The 22,005-nt window shown below is 39.7% G+C and overlaps 1 protein-coding gene across 1 annotated transcript in view; it reads left to right on the plus strand.

The window, feature by feature from the left end:
- itfg1 (integrin alpha FG-GAP repeat containing 1) overlaps window positions 1–22,005 on the plus strand; it is a 278,570-nt gene that overhangs the window by 29,517 nt on the left and 227,048 nt on the right. Inside the window, exon 7 of the mRNA XM_061746781.1 lies at window positions 17,789–17,838. Coding sequence (XP_061602765.1) covers window positions 17,789–17,838 — 50 coding nt within the window. The remainder of the gene's footprint in view (window positions 1–17,788; window positions 17,839–22,005) is intronic.

The raw sequence follows: 22,005 nt of genomic DNA on the forward strand, positions 1-22,005 counted from the left end.
TATTTTTAATTTAACTGATTCTCAAAAACATTTCCTGTGTTTAGCATCAACAGCAGTAAAATTACAATATGAATTGATAAGATTTTACGATTCCAATTCTCATTTGGGAAAAAAAGGACAATAAAAGGTTGATTAGGATCACCAATATAAAATGTTAATAATGATAAAATATTCTTCTGTAAAAATGTACAATATACAACATAAATAATTCTGTGGCAATTCCACGAGAATGTCCAAAATTTTCTCAATAGAATTATAAAATTCTCCTTTTTAAAAGGATATATGAACTGAGAACTCAGAAATAAAACTTAAGTCAGCAAATGACAAATACAATCAAGTCAAATCGAGCTTTTTTTATTTAATTTTTCAAATCTGCAACCCTAAAACCCTTTGACGAAACATCCACTTGGAAAGTACTGCAAGTTCCCTGTTGTCGTCTTTTTTACTGAAATGTAACCAGACTTTCGAGCGTTTGTATCGCTTGGGCGCCATGTTTACTAGCAACGTACGTAAGATACTCAGCGTGCGCAATGACGTTATTCGTCCCCGCTGGAATTGGAGTGGAAACACTGGGAACTGGTTCTGAACAAGAACCGGTTCTGGATTCTCAGGAGTGCTTAGTTGAGATTGCTCGGCGTGACCGACCCGGACCCTTGTGTCAGAACGGACCGGAACCAGTTCATCCTCAGCAAACTTGTTCAAGGAAAGTCTTTTTTTATTTTTTGACAAATATTTTTATTGACTTTTTCAATTACAGTATAAAGGCAAAAAACCGAGCCAAACAGAACAAGGCACATTAATACGTACAAATAGGCAGTTGAAGATATTCCAAATGTAGAGATCTAAGTGGTATATTTTGCTGTTGTGGTAACTGACTGATTCTCATCATGGCGTTTAGGGAAAAGAAAAGGATAACGCTAATGAGTGACCTGTATATACACAGATGGAAACACACTGTGTACTTATAGAACGCTCCCACCATCCAAAATGTGATCAGTGACCTTTATATTTAAAAATAAGAATAAAACATATATAATACAACAGTAGACTACAAAGCTGCAATAAACCCCCCCCCCCCAGAAATTGCAAAAAAGAGCCCCAGATCTTCTCAAATGTGTTCAAGGAAAGTCTAATTTCTCAATTTTCCTACTATTTACTGAAGGAATTTGAGAAACGTAATATAGTGTTCTGTTACTCAAATATTTACGAGGCTAGAATAAAGGTTGCTCCAAGTAGACTGCTCATATAGGTCATTTCCACTAGTACCTACTTGGCTCGGCTCAACTCTGTTTTGAGGGTTTTCCACCAGGTTAGTACCTCCTTTTTTCGCACCGACTTGGCCGGGGTTCTAGCAAGACTGAGTCGGACTGAAAATGCGACGTCACCTGGCTGGAGGCCGTTTACTGGCCAGAGAGTGACGTCTCTGAGTCTTGAGAGCAACTCCTTTGGTACAGCAAAAAAATGGCTGGAAAACATACTCAATGTGGAGATCATGGATGTATTATAATATCTGGATAACAGACAGGAAAATGGCCGCCGTTCATTTCAATGTAAGTTGCTCGTCTGGCGCATAAGCTGAAAACTTTCCTGACTTCCCGGTTTACTTCCACATTGTGGGGCCCATAGAGCATGCGCAGTTGAGTCACCTCCCATGATGCTCTGGGGCCTCTCATCATGCAATGAGAACGAGTATTAATATAATATGTATTAATATAATATATTAATTAATGTATATTATTACATGTATATTATTAAATATAGTATTAATGTATTAATATAATATAATTATATAATATATATTAATATAATACATCCATGGAGTGCACGGACACGGCCGTGACGTCACGCCCAGAAAGATACTTTTCTTTGACTTTTCTGGCCGTTAGAAAACATTTTTGATGGATATAAAGTCCATGACTTAAAAATATATAATACAAACATTAGTAATAGCCGATGATTACACCTGGAGGTTCCTGTGAACAGTTTTAGAGGCTTCTCTTTTACTATTGCGGTCTATGGGAAAAAAGCTTTTTGGGCCCCATGGGATTTTTTGTTGCAGTACCGCGGCTGGACACTGGGAAAAATCGGCGTGCCTTCTGAGTGCAAGACCCGGGGCCTGGTGGAGATCCACAAGTTTTTGTGTCTCAAGGCCGACCACCGTATCCAGAGGGAGCTCTGTGGTGCAATGCATTCTGGGCCGTCTTGCCATGAAGAATCCACCCACTTGGGTTGGTACTGAACCGTAATGGAAAACGACCCAAACCGAGGCGACTACAGTCTAACTGTATAATGGAAAGGGGCTTGAGTTGCTGTGTAGTCTCCTTTACGTCGGCTCCGTCTCCACGGAGACACAGCAACCTCCCAGCCTCCCCCTCTCCGTCCATATGGAGGTGTTTATCCTCACACAGCTGTGACAGAACGGTGCAGTCACTCGGGAGAGACCGTTAAATGGTTCAGATCTCCTTAATAACTCTGATGGAGAGTATTTCCTCCCCGCTCTCCACCCCATCCCTCTTTCTTTAAAGCTATTTTAAACTTAAGTACATAGAGTGGAATCTGTTACTTTCTTTAATTTTTATTTGAAAGTGCCAGTTTATCTAGTTGACCTGTTGAAAGTTCAGTTTCTAGTCGCAATGTAGCAGTAAGTTCAGACTTGACACTTGAACTTAGTAAAAACTACACTGCAGGCTTTAATTTGGATTCTCTGTGCAGATTAATAGTTGCTCTGCGGTGCTGGGGGTTTCAGGTTGTTGACTCTTTTAGAGCCCGTTGTTTGGAGGAAACTAGGGATGGGCAGTATGGACTAAAAGATTTATCCCGATAATTTCTGGCATTTATCCTGATAACGATAAAAATGACGATAAAAAAAATACCAATTCAACTCCACCTTTTTAACTATAAATCTATCACCACATTCAGTCTTTGGAGCCCCCAAATCACTGCTCTAAAAGATACTAAATGCTACTAAACTACACCAATTAAATTGAATTAATAAAAACCAATTAAATGATTATACCTGTACTGCAAAACTGTAATGACTCAGATCCGCCATGTTTGTTACACAAACACGTATCAACGGGAATTGATCTTTCTTTCTTTCTTTCTTTCTTTCTTTCTTTCTTTCTTTCTTTCTTTCTTTCTTTCTTTCTTTCTTTCTTTCTTTCTTTCTTTCTTTCTTTCTTTCTTTCTTTCTTTCTTTCTTTCTTTCTTTCTTTCTTTCTTTCTTTCTTTCTTTCTTTCTTTCTTTCTTTCTTTCTTTCTTTCTTTCTTTCTTTCTTTCTTTCTTTCTTTCTTTCTTTCTTTCTTTCTTTCTTTCTTTCTTTCTTTCTTTCTTTCTTTCTTTCTTTCTTTCTTTCTTTCTTTCTTTCTTTCTTTCTTTCTTTCTTTCTTTCTTTCTTTCTTTCTTTCTTTCTTTCTTTCTTTCTTTCTTTCTTTCTTCCTTCCTTCCTTCACGTTGTGCATGGATTTCACGCAGATCCATAAATCAGTTTTACACAAAAACGTCATCAACGGGAATTTATCGTTTTTACCGTGAGATACAAATTCTTACCGTGGGGAATTTTTTTGACGGTTTATTGTGAACGGTAAAATATCGCCCATTCCTAGAGGAAACACACACGTAATTACCGTTACTGTGAAAGGATTGCGGATTGTAGGTGAGTGGCGGTCACAACCTAATGGCATGAATGCAGGAAACCAGGCGAGCGTTTAGGTGTTTATCCTGGTGATCCATCAACACATTCATGTGGAAATTAGGAAATGCTTTACATGTCGTAGTATTCATTGTAGGAGGAGACAGTTTTAGCAAACATATCAAAGCCTGAGAGAGTTTTGAAGCTGATAAAGCGATTATACTTTGTTTTTCTTCCAAGCAAAGACTTGGATGCTTTTGATTTGTAATGATTATGTTTTTAAACTTGGGGCTTCCTCTAGAGGCCTGAGGATCTCATCTGTTTTAGGAGATGCTCCTGGGAAAGGGAAGTTTCCTTCAGCAGAAGCAGACAGATGACGGTGTCATCCACCTCACCACTAGTTTAACCCGTAGTTTCACCCCGTAGTTACTGTTCTGTCATTCAGCAGTTGCTGTTTGGCTCCTGGGTTGTTACTTCTCTTATTTCTCCGAGAGGAAGATTTCACTTTGTGGAGGAAGAGACTGACAAGACACTGCAGACATCTTTACTAACAGAAACACACCAGGCCAGCAACGCCAGCTACTGGAATAAAGGAAAGAAAAGGAACATGTATCAATTAGGGCTGGGCGATATGGACCAAGAGTCATATCTCGATATTTTCTAGCTGAATGGTGATACTCGATATATCTTGATATTTTTTCTGTGCCATAATTGGGGTTTCCCCCAAAGCATTATAGCATAGCATCTCTGTTAGCTTAATTTTTTTTTAGGCAAACCCTTAAAAAAACAGTCAGTTTTAATACAAAGCCTCGTGCCAAATGTCACACAGGTTCCTTTATTAACAGAGGTCTGCACAATATCAAAATGTATAAAACAAATGAAATAAAAATAAACTGCTTGCATATATAGAATAAAAATGCTTCTTGAATAAAATGAAACAAATATCCATTTCCTGCATAACAAATAAAATACACTGTGCAATTAATACAATGTAGACAGTAACAGGCAGACTTTTCCCACTGAGGTTGACAGTCGTGCAAATAACAAAACATTTGTGCAAATCTCAATTAAAACATTCAAGTCAATTTGTCACAAAATAAGCTATATCAAAATCATAAAAAAAATATATTTTTTTTCGATATAAACGATATTGTCTCGTACCATATCGCGTTTGAAAATGTATCGATATATATTAAAATCTCGATATATCGCCCAGCCCTAGTATCAATGCAGCAGTCATTGCATGTACGCAAATACACTCCTAATCAAAATCTTAAGACCATTAAAGGAATGTTTTACTTTGTGCTGCAGTCTCAAACTTGATCAGCGGATGAACAGCCCTTTTCAGTTAAATTGTTCTTTTTCAATAAATATCCTCAAAATATTCAGCTCCCATTTCTTCTTTTAGCATTTTAAAGCTCTACTTGAAACCTTCTTAAGATCCAAAAATGCTAAATGCTAATTCTTGCCATTCCTTCAGTGGTCTTAAGATGTTGATCAGGAGTGTTTTTGCAGAGAAACTCAGCAGGATTAAGTGGCGAGTGCATCATTGGACATTAACCAGTAGGATAAACCATCAGCAGAGCTAAAACAATTATTCAGCCCCAGCCATCACAGTCTTAAAATACTATTCCTTTTAGTCAAATCTTACATTTTGACATGTTTAGTAGAGTTTCTTGTAGCTCTTAGTTCTTTCCTTTGCTATACCTGCAGATATATTTCCCTCATTGCCTCGATGTCGGCGTGCAGCCTCCCTCCTACTTTTGGCATTTGTTCATTATGTGTCCATACATTTGTGTTTAAATCATCAGCATGTGTTACGTTCCCAGGAGGAACAGTAAATGCCACTGCCGTCCCTCCTAGCAGACCTTCAGAAGGTCTGCTAGCTCCAGTAAAGGTTATTTTCTGCAGGGATCCCGTGTAGGGCAGCTGCCCTCGTGTTAACATTATCAGCGCTTGTTATTGGAGCTCGATACTCTTCTCGTATGCGAATGAACTCTTGTTCGGCCTCGCCGTAGCATCGTTGTTGCACCTTTATCCATCTCAAGATTAGTTTTCCCGTTACTGAGCCCAGAAAACAATGGACCTCTGATGTGTTCAGGTGTAAAAACATAAAGGCCTTTTTTATTTTACACCTCTGCGGTTATGATGGCAGAGTCTGTTTGCAGACATTGGGACACTGAGTCACCTTTTAACCTTTTTCATGTCTTCTTTATATTAACTATCAAGTTTTATGTGCCCTGCTCTCGTCCAGAAGTGTCTCACTTCATATCTGAGTCCCTCGTTGCTGTTTGAGGCCTCATGTCTATCTATATCTATCCTTTTAAAGACCCATCTATGTGCAGAAATGCACCTTAAAATGAGATTGCCATGGAGTCCATCTGTCCCACTGTGCTGTTTTGTTTTTGTTGCTGCACCTTCAGCTGTCACAGCTTTAATTTTCCATCAACACGGCGTCTTAGAGCTTTGAATCCTTGTAGCTGTTGCGTAAGCCCACCTTCCCACACACAAACACATTTATATACCTCAATTATGTATGCATCTCCCCCAACTGGTGGAGGGTGACGGCTCCATTAGCTCGTGATTCGGAGCATGTATGGACTCGTACCGCAAAGAGACGGCTCAAAGTTGGAGGATTTGATAACTGCAAAGGGGGATTTTTAAGAAGTTCACATTCTATTGCATGTTTTTTTTATTCTTATTTTTCTTTTATTTGGTTGGATTCTTCCATGACTGTAATAAATCAAAATTAAATCAATGAATGCAACTGTTTCGGTCTTTAGAAATTCATCACATGGGGAAAAATGTGTCTGTGCACAAATTTCCAGATAAGATAAAGATCAAAAGCAGAGCGTCTGATATTCAGGCCCTACAAACCTGTGCTTTTTTGTTTCGGTTTAAGCTCCTTTCAGTCGACTTTTAGGTGATAGTTTGGCATTTTTCTCCAGAAATCAAGCAATTATAAGCACATGGGAGTATAGAAAATGTAAAAAAGCTGATTTTCTAACAGTTACATAGACTTTTTATTCTTTGCAGACTATTTGGACCCAAGATATTTTGTGTTTTTTCTCACGGTCAAGCTGTCCAACAGTATGAGTTGTTCTTTGTCACATCTTCTGTTTCAAAGTCGAGGACATTTCAGGGCAGAATCTGGACCCTCCTCTTCCTCAGACATCCCTTTGTAACATGTGCAGACTGTGGTTTTGTAAGGAAGAGTATTAGGGCCAGACAGGAGAAAAATAAAAATAATATTTTAGAGGAGGAAGATGTTTTTTTTCATTATGCACTTCGAGAAAAAAGTTGAAATGTTGAAAAAAAAAAAAGTCAAAATGTTGAGAAAAAAGTTAACATTTTATGAATAAAGTTGAAATGTTGAGAAAAAAGCCGAAATTTCGACTTTATTCTCGAAATTGTATTTCAACATTAATCTTGACATTTCAACTTTTTTCTCGAAATTGTATTTCAACATTAATCTCGACATTTCGACTTTTTTCTCGACATTTCGACTTTTTTTCTCAAAGTGCACAATAAAAAAAAATCTTCCCCTCTCAAATATTTTTTCTCCTGCAGGCCCTAATAATCTTCCGTACTTTCCAGAGTTTTGGATCTAAGTGTAATATTAAATTTATGACCAGATGTTCGATAAATGAAGATTGCCACTGTGTCTAGTTGGATAGGAATTAAAATCAGATGAAAAAGTAAAAAACTGCTGGAAATTGACAGGAAGATCTTGTTTTTTGTTCTTTTATGCACAAACAAGCATGAGTGAAAAACATTAAGTTTATGAATGGATAATAATGGATATCTTTCACCACTCTTCTTACTATTACCACATTGCGTTTATTTTTTAATAAGTTTAAGACCAAAATGCAAAAACTGTTGTGCCAGAAAAAGCTTGACAAGAACTACATGAACTACTGAGCCTTTCTGTTTTCTGCAAAGAAATGACAGTCGAAGGAAAAGCTTTATCATGGTCTGATCGGGTTGTTATGCAACAGGAGGTGTTAGTTTCAGCTGTTACGCCCCGTATTGCACTATAGTGTCTTCACCTCAGACCTCTGCAGCCTACATGTGGCCCGGATCTTTAGTGCTCCCACAGTAAAGTGATCCTGAGGTGAAGAGAGTCCTTTAAGCTCCTGAGTGATTTTCTCCAGTAACTTAAAGAGAGAAGGGGAGAGGGAATTAAATAAGTGTCCACCAATGAAGTCAGTTTCAAAAGAAAAACATGTTTTCAGCTCATTTGAGTGTCATTGGTAGTAGGGGTGGGCGATATGACCTAAAATTGATATCACGGTATTTTTCATCTTTTAAACGGTGACGGTATAATATCACGGTATTTTTTGGTACGTTTTGGGAGGAGTAGCCTGTCCTGTCCCTTTATTTATATATTTATATATATATATATATATATATATATATATATATATATATATTATATTTATTTTTATTATATTATATTTATTTTTGTAAACCTGTCTTAAAATCTAATACTGGACCTCGGTTGGGCTGGTTGAACAGCGGGTGGTGGAAAATTTCCCTTAATTTTAAATCCAAAACTTGACAGGTTTATGCCATGAGTATTCATATACAGTAATCCCTTGTTTTTCGAGAGGGTTACGTCCCAAAAAGAACCCGTGATAAGTGATATTCACATAGTAGCAACCCTTTTTTTTTTTTACAATTATTATACAAAGCTTCAAATTGCGGAGATCAGCACCGCCTCGCACGTATTTCACTGCTGTTCTGATGCTGCTGCATCCCGTATGCATAGCGTCTTTTTCTTCTAAAGCCCGCGGTACAGGTGTGTTTTTTCGAGAGAATAACATGGTTATGGGTATTTTTTTGTCACTCTTTTTTTCTTCTGGGAAAAAAGATAAAACAGACATTCATTAATTTTTTCTCCATCTTGAAGTCGGTGACTCCAGCAGGTTGAAACAGCGCTCTGCGCTCCGCTGCCGTCAAAGACCCGCCCCGCTCTACTTCTGATTGGCTAGTGTTAGTTTGGTTGAGAGCCAGAGCTGCTTTCCTCTCATTCCATTGGTAGACGAACTCAGTTGACTCAAACTTTTTTTTCTCTCTCAAACCTTTTTTTTTTTTTTTTTTTAAGCAGTCAAACTCGCACGCCGAGAAAAAAAACTCCGTACGCCGGAGATGCGGCACGGTGCCGGAATACTTTAAGCCCTGCATTTCTTACTACTCTTGTCGTAAGGTGTAGCAGCAGAAACTAGCAGAAAGCTGTGTAGTCTTGGGACCGCTGCTCCGCTGGTGCTCAGCAGCACCAGCGGAGCAGCGGTCCCAGCAGCAGCTGCTGGTCTCACTTGCGCTCGTTTTGGCCCGGGTTGCCTCTTCATATTCACGGGCGTGCGTGTTTTTTAAGTGATGAAACAGGTTGCTTGTGTTTCAACCTCTTGCTGTCACAACACGGCAGCAAACCTTGCATATCACCGACGTTTTTAATGCCTTATTTAGGCTTATTATTTTATAATTGATTTATTACGGTATTGACGGTATTGCAAAATCCATGTCGTGGCGCAGTTTCACACCGGTGATGACTATGACACCGGTGTACCGCCCACCCCTAATTGGTAGCATCCATACCTCACTGGTTGCAGCATGTGTTTTGGAAGGAGCACATTTTTTTTTTAGTCTTTTTTTATTTTTTTATTAGTGTCATGATAAACAAATAGAGGGTCTGCATTGACGTCATTCCCCCACTGGACCAGCCCCTTAATTCGCACTAAGTGGCAAAACATCAGCAAAAATGTCTGCAACTAGTGGAGAAGACGGGATAACAGCCTACTATGGGCTTAAATTAAAAGCAGTTGGACTTGACAGTGACCCGTACAGTTACCCCAAGAACCAGTGATCCACGGACATTAATATTTGGCCACAAATCCAGTTTCCTGATATTTATATGTACTTAATTTCTACGCCGGGGAAATACACAAAGCAAAGCTTGAAGGCTTACAAAAGTCTTGACGCTTGGTCCGACTTCGAGGCAGGATTTGTTGTAGAAATTAAAGTGATGAGGACACCGAACTTTATGATTTGACAGATTAACGTTAGCTACCCAAAAATCCAACATTACCTGATACAAAATGGGAACCGCAAATCCACATTTCGGTGTCTGGAATCCAGTTGTTTCTGTGAATTGCAGCAATCCATTTGTCCTTAAGCTTATTTTTCAGCAGTCTGTAAAACGATAACTCTGATTTCTTGCTAAATCTATGAGTACAGTCGATCGCACAACAGCTCTTTCCCATTTTAGATGTTTTCCGGTTGCTCAAACTGAAAGTTTACGCTGCCACTCAGTCTTTCTGACACTCAGTCTTTCTGACACTCAGTGGGCGAAACCTGCTGGGAAGTTGCATCTGTGACGTCATGTGCGTTCCCTCTATACTGGGAAGACTCAACAATTTAAAACTTTGAGAAGAAGATGGACTGAACCAGATACACGGGCAGCTGTCTGAGGAGGGCAGAGGAACAGGCATGAACATCCTGGTCTGTAATTACACATGAACTGTGGAGCCCAAGATGCCTAGAAAAGGTGCAAACGAGACAAATCAGGAAAAACGTGACCTACACACTCGAACACTCGCTGTGAATGACACGTGGTGTGATGTCATCTGAGTGGGCGGGTGCCAAAGGGGATGATGGGAAGCCCCTACCTCCCCATTTTGCTTTTATACTTTCTCTACAATCAACTCCATAATGATCCCCATTTTTTAAATGACTTTCATTAACAAGAAAAAAAATAAAGCAGATTTTGCAGTTAAATGACCCTCCTTGATTTTAGACCTGAATTAGTTGAACTGCAGCTTTGCCCGATAGATTATTGGACCAGACTTTCACTCTCGCTGTGACAGTCAGTGTAGCTTTGTTCAGCCTCGGCGCTCTTTTAACAGCAAATACTGGGTGATGAGTTGGATTTGGACCATTTACACGGTACGGTGAGGAACAGATTTCTGATGTGTGCGCACATTTTCTCAACATCCTTTTCATTCTTTATCCCTGAAGCTGTATTAATGTGTAATATCTCACTTTAACTGAAATCAGGACTGAAAAGCAGAGAGAATGGGTGGGATAATGGTCAGGGCAGTGAGAACGAGGTAACTGGTGCAGACAACTTAGACTTTACACTTTAATAATTAAACCATTGTAAAATGTACAAGAACATTACCCTTATTACTTGGAGGCCTGTAATATCTTTCTATCGCCTGCTTTCTGCTCAGTCTTTATGTTTCTCTGTCAGTGTGGAGCCCATCAAATATCCTGCGATGGTAAAACTCAATGTGAGCGGTGCAAGGAAAGGATGAGTTTGAGATATATATACATATATTTATATATTTACCGTATTTTCTGGACTATAAGCCGCTACTTTTTTTGAACCATGCAGCTTATACAAAGGTGCGGCTATTCTGTGGATTTTTCTTCCACCACTAGGGGGAGTGCTAACCGGAATAAGAATAAAAACTAAGACAAAATAAATGCAAAGAAGAATACGCTACTTCTTCTTTAGCAGATAGAAGTAGAAGCAGATTTCAAACAGATAAATAGATGAATAAATACCGGTTATTTTCTCTTGGTTCTGTCCCGTTTTAATCAGCAAAGTTGCTGCCGTGTTAAAAGACACTGTTAGGAAAGATCTATTTAGGTACAAACATGTACATCATTTACAGTTCAAAATCCTTCTGTACATGTAGTAAATATCTAATCTAACAACATAAATATCTGCGGCTTGCATATCTTTTTTTCTAAATAGAGCTGATGCGGCTTATATACAGGTGCAGCTTATAGTCCAGAAAATACGGTATATATATGTATGTGTGTGTGTGTGTGTAAAATATATATATATATACTGTGTGTGTGTGTGTGTGTGTGTGTGTGTGTGTGTGTGTGTGTGTGTGTGTGTGTGTGTGTGTGTGTGTGTGTGTGTGTGTGTGTGTGTGTGTGTGTGTGTGTGTGTGTGTGTGTGTGTGTGTGTGTGTGTGTGTGTGTGTGTGTGTGTGTGTGTGTGTGTGTGTGTGTGTGTGTGAAATTACCTTTGTTTTTTTTTTTAGTTTTTTTTATTTGTTTTTCTTCTTTGTAGCTCCGATTAAGAAGTAAAAATAGCTTCTCCTTGTGTGCACGCTTCCATCTCTGAAGGGATCAATAATCAGGGTCACCCTGACGCGGAATGAAAGTGTAAACAAGGTTGTGTTCTGTGATTGTTATCACCACCTGCCGCATTTGTTTGAGTTAGAAAGTTTTTCAGAAACAGCAGAGAACAATAAGATACAAGACGAGTCAGACTGAAGTTGTAACTAAGAGATTCGTCCACAGCAGCAACAACGCACCCAATCAGCCAATCACGGCTGGGTTCTAAGAGGCCTGATTGGCTGATTAATCAGGCTCATCAACGCAGCACCTGGTGTGGCCGTAAATGCTCCCGGTGCAGAGATGAATGTGAACCCTGTGGAGTCCACGTGTGCACATGAATTATGTAGATTTGTGTCTGTGCCCCTGATTTGTAAACACTTTCTCATTCGTCTCCAAAATGAACTTAAACATCATGAATACTGTGAATAACTTGAAGATGCTTTTTGAGTGTTAAAGTTGCATCTCCTTCCAAATAAAAAAAAGTTTGCCGGGAACAAGAATCCTTAAAATGTCTTAAATTCCATTTTCCTAAAATAAGGCCTTTAAATGTCTTAATTTGTCTTAAATTTTGATCCAAGGGTCTTAATTTTTGTATATTAATTTTATCCGGTCATCATTTAAAAGTATTAATCGTTTTGAGGAGAATCTCTTGTGGAGGTTTTAAATCTGTGTTGCCAGATTGAGCAAGTTTCAGCCCAATTGGGCTGAAAAATATAGGACTGGGTGGGTTGATAAAATCTGGGCTGCTTTTCCTGGTTTTGACTAAATATTTAGGAGAAATTGTCAACAAAAATGTTCCATTCCATGTTTCCATTATAGCAGAGAAAAGTAGAAACGTACACAATAAACTCACTGATACTTTATTTGCTTTAATCTACTCTTTTGTAGTCTTTGTTTGGAGCCTGAATTCTTTTTGTCTAATTAGTGGTGTTTTGAAGCTTGAAATTGATTATGCATTTTATAATTTACGGTTATAACCTAGAGAATGTATGATTTTGGCTGTTATTTTCATTATTTTGGCGGGTTTTACATCGCTTTTGGGCTGGAACCTGTCAGATCTGGCAACCTCGGCCTCAGCGCTGGATTTCTTAGTCTTTCTGGTCTTAAATTTTGTTTGAAAATGGTATTAAAAACTCTTAAATTTACCTTGGTCAAACCTGTAAACACCCTGAGAATACAAAATCCTAGATTTAAGAATAATAATGCCTTGCTCGAGCTTTAGCCAGACTTTTCCTGACAGAAATCTCCATCGTTGTTTCCTGTAACGCTGGGAAACGCCACCTGTGACCACAGCTGAGAGCTCATCCATTACAGCATCGATCCCCCCCAGCCGTTTATCACCTTTAATATGTGCAGACACACACGCGTAGAAACGGCTGCTCGCTGCAAGATTCATATCCCACAACGGCTCCCTTGTGCCTGAACATTTCATTCCAGCGATGAGATGCAGGGTTGGGTTTCCTCGCACCCCCACCCTGTGGTTTCCTCACAAATCCCACACTGATGAGGTGTTTGACAGCTTATTATAGCCTTTTATTTTCATTGTTTTAATGATGTTCTTGGTGATAAATGTGAGGAAAAACCTGAAAATTCAAGTCGGCTAATATAAAAAACTGAAAACTTGACAAAACCTGGTTCAATTAGCCGTTCTGGGAAAAAGCAGTTTGACCTTCTAATCAGCTGCAGGTGAGGGAGCTCATCATTACAGCCGCTGTTTCCCTCCGACTGTATGTTCAACATTTAAATTGTGATGAGGGAGTTTGTGCATAAATCTGATTCTGACAATTTCACGACTCCCTGAGATCTTTAGTTCCCTGAAGGCGGGACCGGGTCACCTCGTCTTCACACTAATTCACACAGGAAGATTTTTCCACCGTGTTTTCTCCATACTTGTACAGATAAAATAGAGCAAAAGTTATCTTTTTTTTTGTTGAAACATGTCTTTATTAGATTTTCCACATAATACACAACAATACAGAAACCCCATTTGGCAGCACAATGCAAAAACACACAACCAAGGGCAAGGACATTAAAAAGAAAAACACATTAACAAAAAAAAGATATATATATATATATATACAGGACTGTCTCAGAAAATTAGAATATTGTGATAAAGTTCTTTATTTTCTGTATTGCAAATTTAAAAAAAACTGTCATACATTCTGGATTAATTACAAATCACCTGAAATATTGCAAGCCTTTTATTATTTTAATAAGGCTGATTATGGTTTACAGTTTAAGATTAAGAATATTCTAATTTTTTGAGATAGGATATTTGAGTTTTCTTAGCTGTAAGCCATGATCAGCAATATTAAAATAATAAAAGACTTGCAATATTTCAGTTGATTTGTAATGAATCCAGAATGTATGACATTTTTGCATTACAGAAAATAAAGGACTTTATCACAATATTAAAATTTTCTGAAACAGTCATGTATGTATGTGTGTGTGTGTGTGTGTGTGTGTGTGTGTGTGTGTGTGTGTGTGTGTGTGTGTGTGTGTGTGTGTGTGTGTGTGTGTGTGTGTGTGTATGTGTGTGTGTGTGTGTGTGTGTGTGTGTGTGTGTGTGTGTGTGTGTATGTGTATGTGTATGTGTATGTGTATATATATATATATATATATATATATATATATATATATATATAAATACCTCTCCTTTGATGAGCTGACAAGCTGCAGGTTCAGGCTCACAGCGCGACTCACTGTCCGCCGGCGCGCCCGGCTCGTGCTCCTCGCCACGCCGCCTCCGCGCTCATATTTAATAAATGTATAAAGCCCATATATTTATAAAGCTCCGCCTGGCCGAGCCCTAACACTGAGGCCGTGGTAGATTTAGGTTACGCGGCACTGTTGACTTGTTTTCCCTGCCGGCTCTGCTCACTCGCACATCACGTGACCAGATCACGTGACTGGTCAAATCGCAGCCTCAGTTAGAAAATCTCGTTTTATCACATCGCGATATTATCGCAAATGCAATTAATCGTTCAGCCCTACTTTTTTCTGATGTAAAGATTGTGTCGTCCCCAAAGGTGGAGGATGAAACGATACCGGGGTTCACCTTACGGCCTCAGGCTGGAGCAGGTGAAGCTCTGAGCTCTGGCACAAGATAAATAACAGTCATGGTGCATTTGGAGTTTGGGACTTTTCATAGTTTATTTATTTACTTTTATTTATTTATTTAATTTTAGTTGTTCAATTTCTGGAAAAGAAAAAAGTAAAATCATACATGAGAGAAACTATTCAGGTTGTGGCAAAATATTTGTACTTGTATGAAACTGAAGATTCATAATGCAAAGCTGACATTTACTTTTAGTTTGTGGAAAATGGTTGGCCTGGCTTTCTCTTTAAAACTTAAACAGTTATAAGGCATTACAAACTGTAACAATAGGCCAAACGCACAGCATTGTTTTGTATTTTGTGTCTTTCAAATAAAAGACAATTTTTTTCTAGTCATATGTTCCTAATTCAAGGTTGTTAAAAATACTGCTATAATATCGTATCGTTATTGTGAGATTAGTGTATCGTTACACCCCTTAATCATTGCATTTATAGCAGAGTTCAGGGATATTAGGAACACCTCAACAAAGAATACCAGTATGGAGATGCACGGCAGCATTTTGAATTTGCCTTCAGGGGACTGTAAATGCGTCACAGAAAGTTGTTCACATGATGTAGAAATTAAATCGCTGCTCCGATAATTACACTCAACCTGGTCCGATAGGACTCTCCACCTTCCTGCTCCAGCAATCCATTATCGTCTGTGTTTCTCTATGCAGAGCGCAGCGGCAGCAGCGCGGCTCCGAGGCAGATCAATGCCAATATTTATTTCATGTCAATTACTGAAGCAGAACCAGAGAAGGTGGCGATGAAAGTAAATGTCCTCTCGTAAGAGAAGTCCACAAAAACCGCGTTAGAAGTGCAGCCCGCTGCTCCGAGCAGGCGATACGAGTACAAGCTCAGGTTATAGGATTCCAATAGTACGAGCTGCAGAAATCAGCGGGGGGGGGGACTCAAGAAAGCCCAGGAAAATCCTGCGACACATATTCTATTTTTTACCCTTTCTTTACCTGATTCTCCCCTCGGTTCATTTTCACCGCTCCTGCAATCACCCTCTCTCTTTCTCTCTCTTTTTCATCAGGCTGCAAGCTAAAGAACAGTGTCAATACTCGTCTGTTTGATTTATTTTATTTATATAGCATTTTAAACAGGAAGCTGTTTGTGTGTTGGCACGGTAACCCCCGGCTCTTGTGTGGTGCTGATGCTGCTGAAGCACATTTCACCGTCTGAAGATGAAATGAGAGCGGCCTTATTCCCTCTCTTATTTTTATTCATCATTTAAAAGTATATTTAATTGTTTTGAAGAGAATCTCTTACAGAGGTTCTAAATCTGTGTTGCCAGGTTGGTCAGGTTTTAGCCCAAGGATACATGAATACTGTGAATAACTAGAAGACGCTTATTGAGTTTGAAAAGAAATTAAAGTTGCCAGGAACAAGAATCAGACTGACTGCGGGTCCTTAAAAAATTCAATTTTTGCTAAAATAAGGCCTTTAAATGTCTGAATTTGTCTTAAATTTTGATCAAAGGGTCTTAAGTTTTGAATCTTAATTTTATCCAGTCATCATTTAAAAGTATATTTAATTGTTTTGAGGAGGTTCTAAATCTGTGTTGCCAGGTTGAGCAAGTTTCAGCCCAATTTGGCGGGTTGATCAAATCTGGGCTGCTTTTCCTGGTTTTGACAAAATATTTAGGAGAAATTATTAACAAAAAAGTTTCCATTATGGCAGAGAAAAGTAGAATCGTACACAATAAACTCACTGATATTTTAGTTTTTTGCCTATTTAGTGGTGGTGTGAAGCTTTAAATATATTATGCATTCAATAATTGACGGTTGTAACATAGAGAATGTTTGATTCCGGCTGGTTTTTCATTATTTCGGCGGGTTTTACGTCGCGTTTGGGCTGAAACCTGTCAGCCAGATCTGGCAACCTCAACCTCAGCGCTGGATTTCTTAGTGACTCGTCGTTTTGGTCTTAAATTTAGTACCTGGTCAAACCTGTAGATGCCCTGAGAATAGAAACGGAGGCATCAGTGCGTCGGCACGGTAACGCCCAGCTCTGGTGTGGTGCTGATGCTGCTGAAACACATTTCACCGTCTGAAGATGAAATGAGAGTGGCCTTATTCCCTCTCCGTTCACAGCCTCCCAATTACAGGAGCTGTCGTAGATCTTGTTTCTAAGATTGCATTTGTGTGCAAGGTTTTGCACGTTGGGTACACCTTACAAATGAAGTGCCGCTTTTATATGAATATAAACTTCCTATCAAACTTTCAGATAGCTCCTCGGACCGGCTGCTGGGTTGACATTACTCCTGCTAGGATGTCAAAATAATTCCCCCAAACTTCATTCAAAGCGCTGCAGGCGGCGTCCTGGAGGAAACCGTCTCTCTCATGTTGTTCCCTCTCACGCTGGCTCCCCGTGAAAAATAAGATATACGTTGAAATTCCTCCCGTCACATATTGAATTTCCTGTCCCGTTTCAGTCGGCAGGATCCGGTTGTTCTGTCACCCGGTGAGGAGTGTTTGTTGTGTGAAAGCAGCGTGCTTGTTGTTCACACGTCTAAAATGGGAGGCAGAACATTTAATGTTCGGTCTTTAAGGATCCGGCTGTCACTTCGTATGAAACGCTGACACGTCTCTGCTTTTAGGACGGAAACTTCCCCGTTTCATGAAGCTCATATTTTTTGCATACTTCTTGTTTTTAATACATCATGTTTGTCTTTTCACGTGTTAGACTTTTTACTCTTGTTGTCATTTCTGTACTAACACAATTTTGGAAGGTTTATTAAAGTGTTAAAAAGAAAAAAGGCAAACAAACGACACAAGAAAACGCATGCAGCCGAACTGACAAGTCCAGCTGTAACCGTTGATAATCCTCATTACAGGTTAACCGAGTCTGCTGAGTTTCAACCCGTTCAGGTCACTTATAGTCATATTTTCTCTCTGTTTTCCCCACTGCAGATTTATTCTTGACAACTGAAGGAAACATGTTTGAGAAGTGGATCAACAAGGTAAGGAGCTTTATTTTTTTGTAATTTATTTATTCATCTCAAGACAGGGACAGTTGACAATAAAATATTAATCTTGTACTACAAGCGAATATGCATTGTGTCAGGTTATAGCAGATTGCTATTTTTTACCTGGGCAGGTTGATGGAATGGCACATAGAAAATTAGTATAGGAAAAAAATAAATAAATAAATAAAAAGAGAAAAGAAATGATTCAGTAAACTAACAGAACAAGGCCAATAATGATAAAAAGACTATATATAAAATAGATAAATAGAAACATGGAAGCAGATTCAACAAGACAGGTCAGACTGTCCCCCAACACACACACACACACACACACACACACACACACACACACACACACACACACACACACACTAACACACACACACACACACACAAACACACACATAAATTATTGTTATTCACCTGTTTATTCACGTTACATCTGTGAGTTATTTTCATCCACGCAACAGAATTTGGTTCATCTTAAGTCACTCTTTGTGATTTAATATCCCTCTGCAGGCAGACCTCCTTGTTGTGTGTGTAAGTCTGAATAAATGTCTCTGCACAGTTTATATATTCACTGATTTTCTGCATATTAGCAGAAATGAAGACAAATGCCCCGGACAAGCTGCCACGTCTTCAACCGGATCCTATAATTGCCTGATAAAGTTTCAGAACTCCTGAAAAATAATTCGTCAGCTATAAAGTGTAAGGAAAAAGTAATTTTGTAATTTCTGCAGAGAAACAAACAACAAGCTCAGTGCACCGGCAAGTGTTTAAGATCCTTAAACTATGTAAAGCTGTTATATATTCAGTTATCAGGAACATGTATGGACTAAAGTCCCGGTATGGCATGTAGAGGGGGGGGTGGGTGTAATATGTCTCTGTTAAAAACATAAATGGATCCGCTGGATTTTGGAGAGTCTGTGATTGTAGCATCGCTGCAACACTCGTTAATATTCTGGGAGAGCAGGAGGGAAAACCACGGCTCTCAGTTTTTGTCAAAGAGGCCTATTTGAAATTCAGCAGGTCGCAGCACCAGCAGAACAGAGGTCTGTCTCATCACCGGTGGGGGGGGAAGGAAGGAAGGGAGGAGGTCTGGGAGATGGAAGGAGCAGGAACAGATCTGGGGGTTTAGACCACATTGTTCATGGGGGGGTAATAATAATAATAAAAAGCAGTGCACCTTCGGGTTCAGTAACTTGCTGATTGCACCTCTACGGAGGCTTTTAATCACATGCACCACATGAAGTCTGTTTTTGTCTGTTCAGATTTAAAGGTTAACCTGATTTAAAAGTGTGTGTTATGAACATGTTGACAGTGGCGGGCGGTGAATTTCACACTCAGGCCTTCAGTTAGTCAATAAACACCTTTCATTATACCAGCGTCTGTAACACCGGGACTGGAGAGAAGTTAGAAACACACTTAAGCCCTACGGGGCGCTGCTTCACCTCAGTTTTGTACAAAATGGGTCGTTTATCCGGCACATTTTAAAAATCAACAAACCCGCATCAGCAATTAAAACATAGCTGGTATGTCAGTCAGTCATCTTCTCCCGCTTTATCCGTTACCGGGTCGCAGGGGCAGCAGCCTCAGCAGGGATGCCCAGACTTCCCTCACCCCAGACACTTCCTCCAGCTCTTCCGGGGGGAGTCCGAGGCGTTCCCAGGCCAGCCGAGAGACATAGTCTCTCCAGCGTGTCCTGGGTCTTCCCCGGGGTCTCCTGCCGGAGGGACATGCCTGGAACACCTCCCTAGGGAGGAGGGACATGCCTGGAACACCTCCCTAGGGAGGAGGGACATGCCTGGAACACCTCCCTAGGGAGGAGGGACATGCCTGGAACACCTCCCTAGGGAGGCGTCCAGGAGGATCCGGTACAGATGCCCAAGCCACCTCAGCTGACTCCTCTCAATGTGAAGGAGCAGCGGCTCGACTCCGAGCTCCTCCCGGGTGACCGAACTCCTCACTCTATCTCTAAGGGAGCGTCCAGCCACCCTGCGGAGGAAACTCATCTCGGCCGCTTGTATCCGCGATCTTGTCCTTTCGGTCACTACCCAAAGTTCATGACCATAGGTGAGGGTAGGTGCGTAGATTGACCGGTAAATCGAGAGCTTCGCCTTTCGACTCAGCTCCCTCTTCACCACGACGGTCCGGTACATCGACCGCATAACTGCGGACGCTGCACCGATCCGTCTGTCAATCTCACGCTCCATTGTTCCCTCACTCGTGAACAAGATCCCGAGATACTTGAACTCCTCCACCTGAGGCAGGACTTCTCCACCCACCCGGAGAAGGAACACCACCCTTTCCCGGTGGAGAACCAAGGCCTCGGTCCATGGCCTCTGGTATGCTACTGTCAAAACTTCAAAATAAAAGGCTCTATAAACTTTATTTTTAAAGATTTGTATATTTTGGACATTACAACAAAACAAGACAAACAAAAATGTAACCGTGACATGAAATCAAAAGTAAAGCAAAAGAAAGAAAAATAACAAAAGCGCACAGATAGTAACAACAGGTCGGGTCAGTGAGCCACTCTGATGTCAACAGCAAAGGGAAAGCCACATGGCAAGAATTGGAAGTTCACCTCCATCAAAATTCCCAAACATAAAGCCCAGGCCATCAATTACACAAATATACATATATAACGACACAGAGATGTGAAGAACAAGTAACTGTTTATCTTCATAAACATCTACCTCCACATTATCACAAAGATGTACACACAACTCCACTCCCTCTTCCTCACCCATCAAAATAAGATGACCACTTCCACCAATAAGTATTAAATTTACCCATATTGAGGTTCAAGGAGAAGGTTATTTTTTCCATAATATATATTTCATTTACAATTCCTGTCCATTCCTCTTTAGTCGGGGGCTCTTTAGTTTAGCCACCTCCTTGTTAGAGCTTTTTTACTGGCTGCTAACATTATTTTAATCAGTTATTTGTCACTTGTGTCAAGTGTGGAAGGAATATTCCCAAGATATAATACATTGAAGTCTTGTGTGATCTGTAACCCCATTATTGAGTTGGTTATATTTATTATATCCCCCCAGTAGGGCTGGATCTTTGTCCCAGAAGATGTGGAAATGATCTGCCCGGGGGTTTCCACATTCCCACCAGCCGCGTCCACTTCCTGGCTGATCTTTCTGTGAATGTTTTATTTTCGGAGTGATGAAAAATCTTCATATTTTTCCACGTAAATTCCCTCCATAGACCTGAACTTGAAGTGCTCAATTGGGTTTTACAAATGTTTGACCAGTCCTCGTCTGACATTATAAAAGGTTCTTCAAACAATGATGCAAAAACTGGCTTATAGGCTTCTGGCCTGTTGTTGCTGGAACCTCTGAGTTATACAAAAAGATTTTTTTTAATTATCTTTCCAAAATGTTTTATTAAACAAAGTGCGGGCCTTAACAAGATTGTACAATAAATTGTAGTTTAATATCAGAGAGACACTAACAAGACGGCCAAACTTTGGCGACAGCGACACAATACACAATAAAAGTATCTTTTTTCATGTCAAAAACGTGATTTATCACGGCTTTCTGAGACCTGCTGCTTTGAGTAAATCCACACAGCTTTAGATTATTTACATACATGGCAGAAGGGCAGGATTCTTTTGTTCCATTCTCAGTATATTTTTCATTTTAGTTCGTTATTATGGATTTGATAGGGACGAAATAAATTATAAAAACATTTTTAAAGGTGAAAAAAAATAAAAAATGTTTGCACTCACCAAAACGGCTGCCGTGGCTCAAACTAGTAAGTATCGATATCCAATCACAGGACGCGTAAATGTCACATTCAACGTGAGACTAGCTAGAGGGCCTTACTGACAACTTGTGATCTGATTGGCTATCGCAACTGTCAATCAACTGTGTTCACTTACAGAGCATTGTTGATTCTGAAGGCAGATTTCAGCCTGGCAACAGAAGATAGCTGAATTCTGATTGGAGAAAAACTCACAACGGCACTGGAAGGAGCAAAATATGACATTAAGAGAATAAGAAAAATTGTGTAGATATTTAGGGAAAGTAAATTAAAAGTTAAATTACCCTTTATCATAGTTGTAATCATGATTTCTGGTTATGTTAGTCCAGCAGAGAAGGCCTTGCTGGCCCTGACGGCCCATTCTGATGGGGTTTGTTGTGACTT

This window comes from Cololabis saira, chromosome 2 (genome assembly GCF_033807715.1).
Source record: "Cololabis saira isolate AMF1-May2022 chromosome 2, fColSai1.1, whole genome shotgun sequence".
Lineage (NCBI taxonomy): Eukaryota > Metazoa > Chordata > Actinopteri > Beloniformes > Belonidae > Cololabis > Cololabis saira.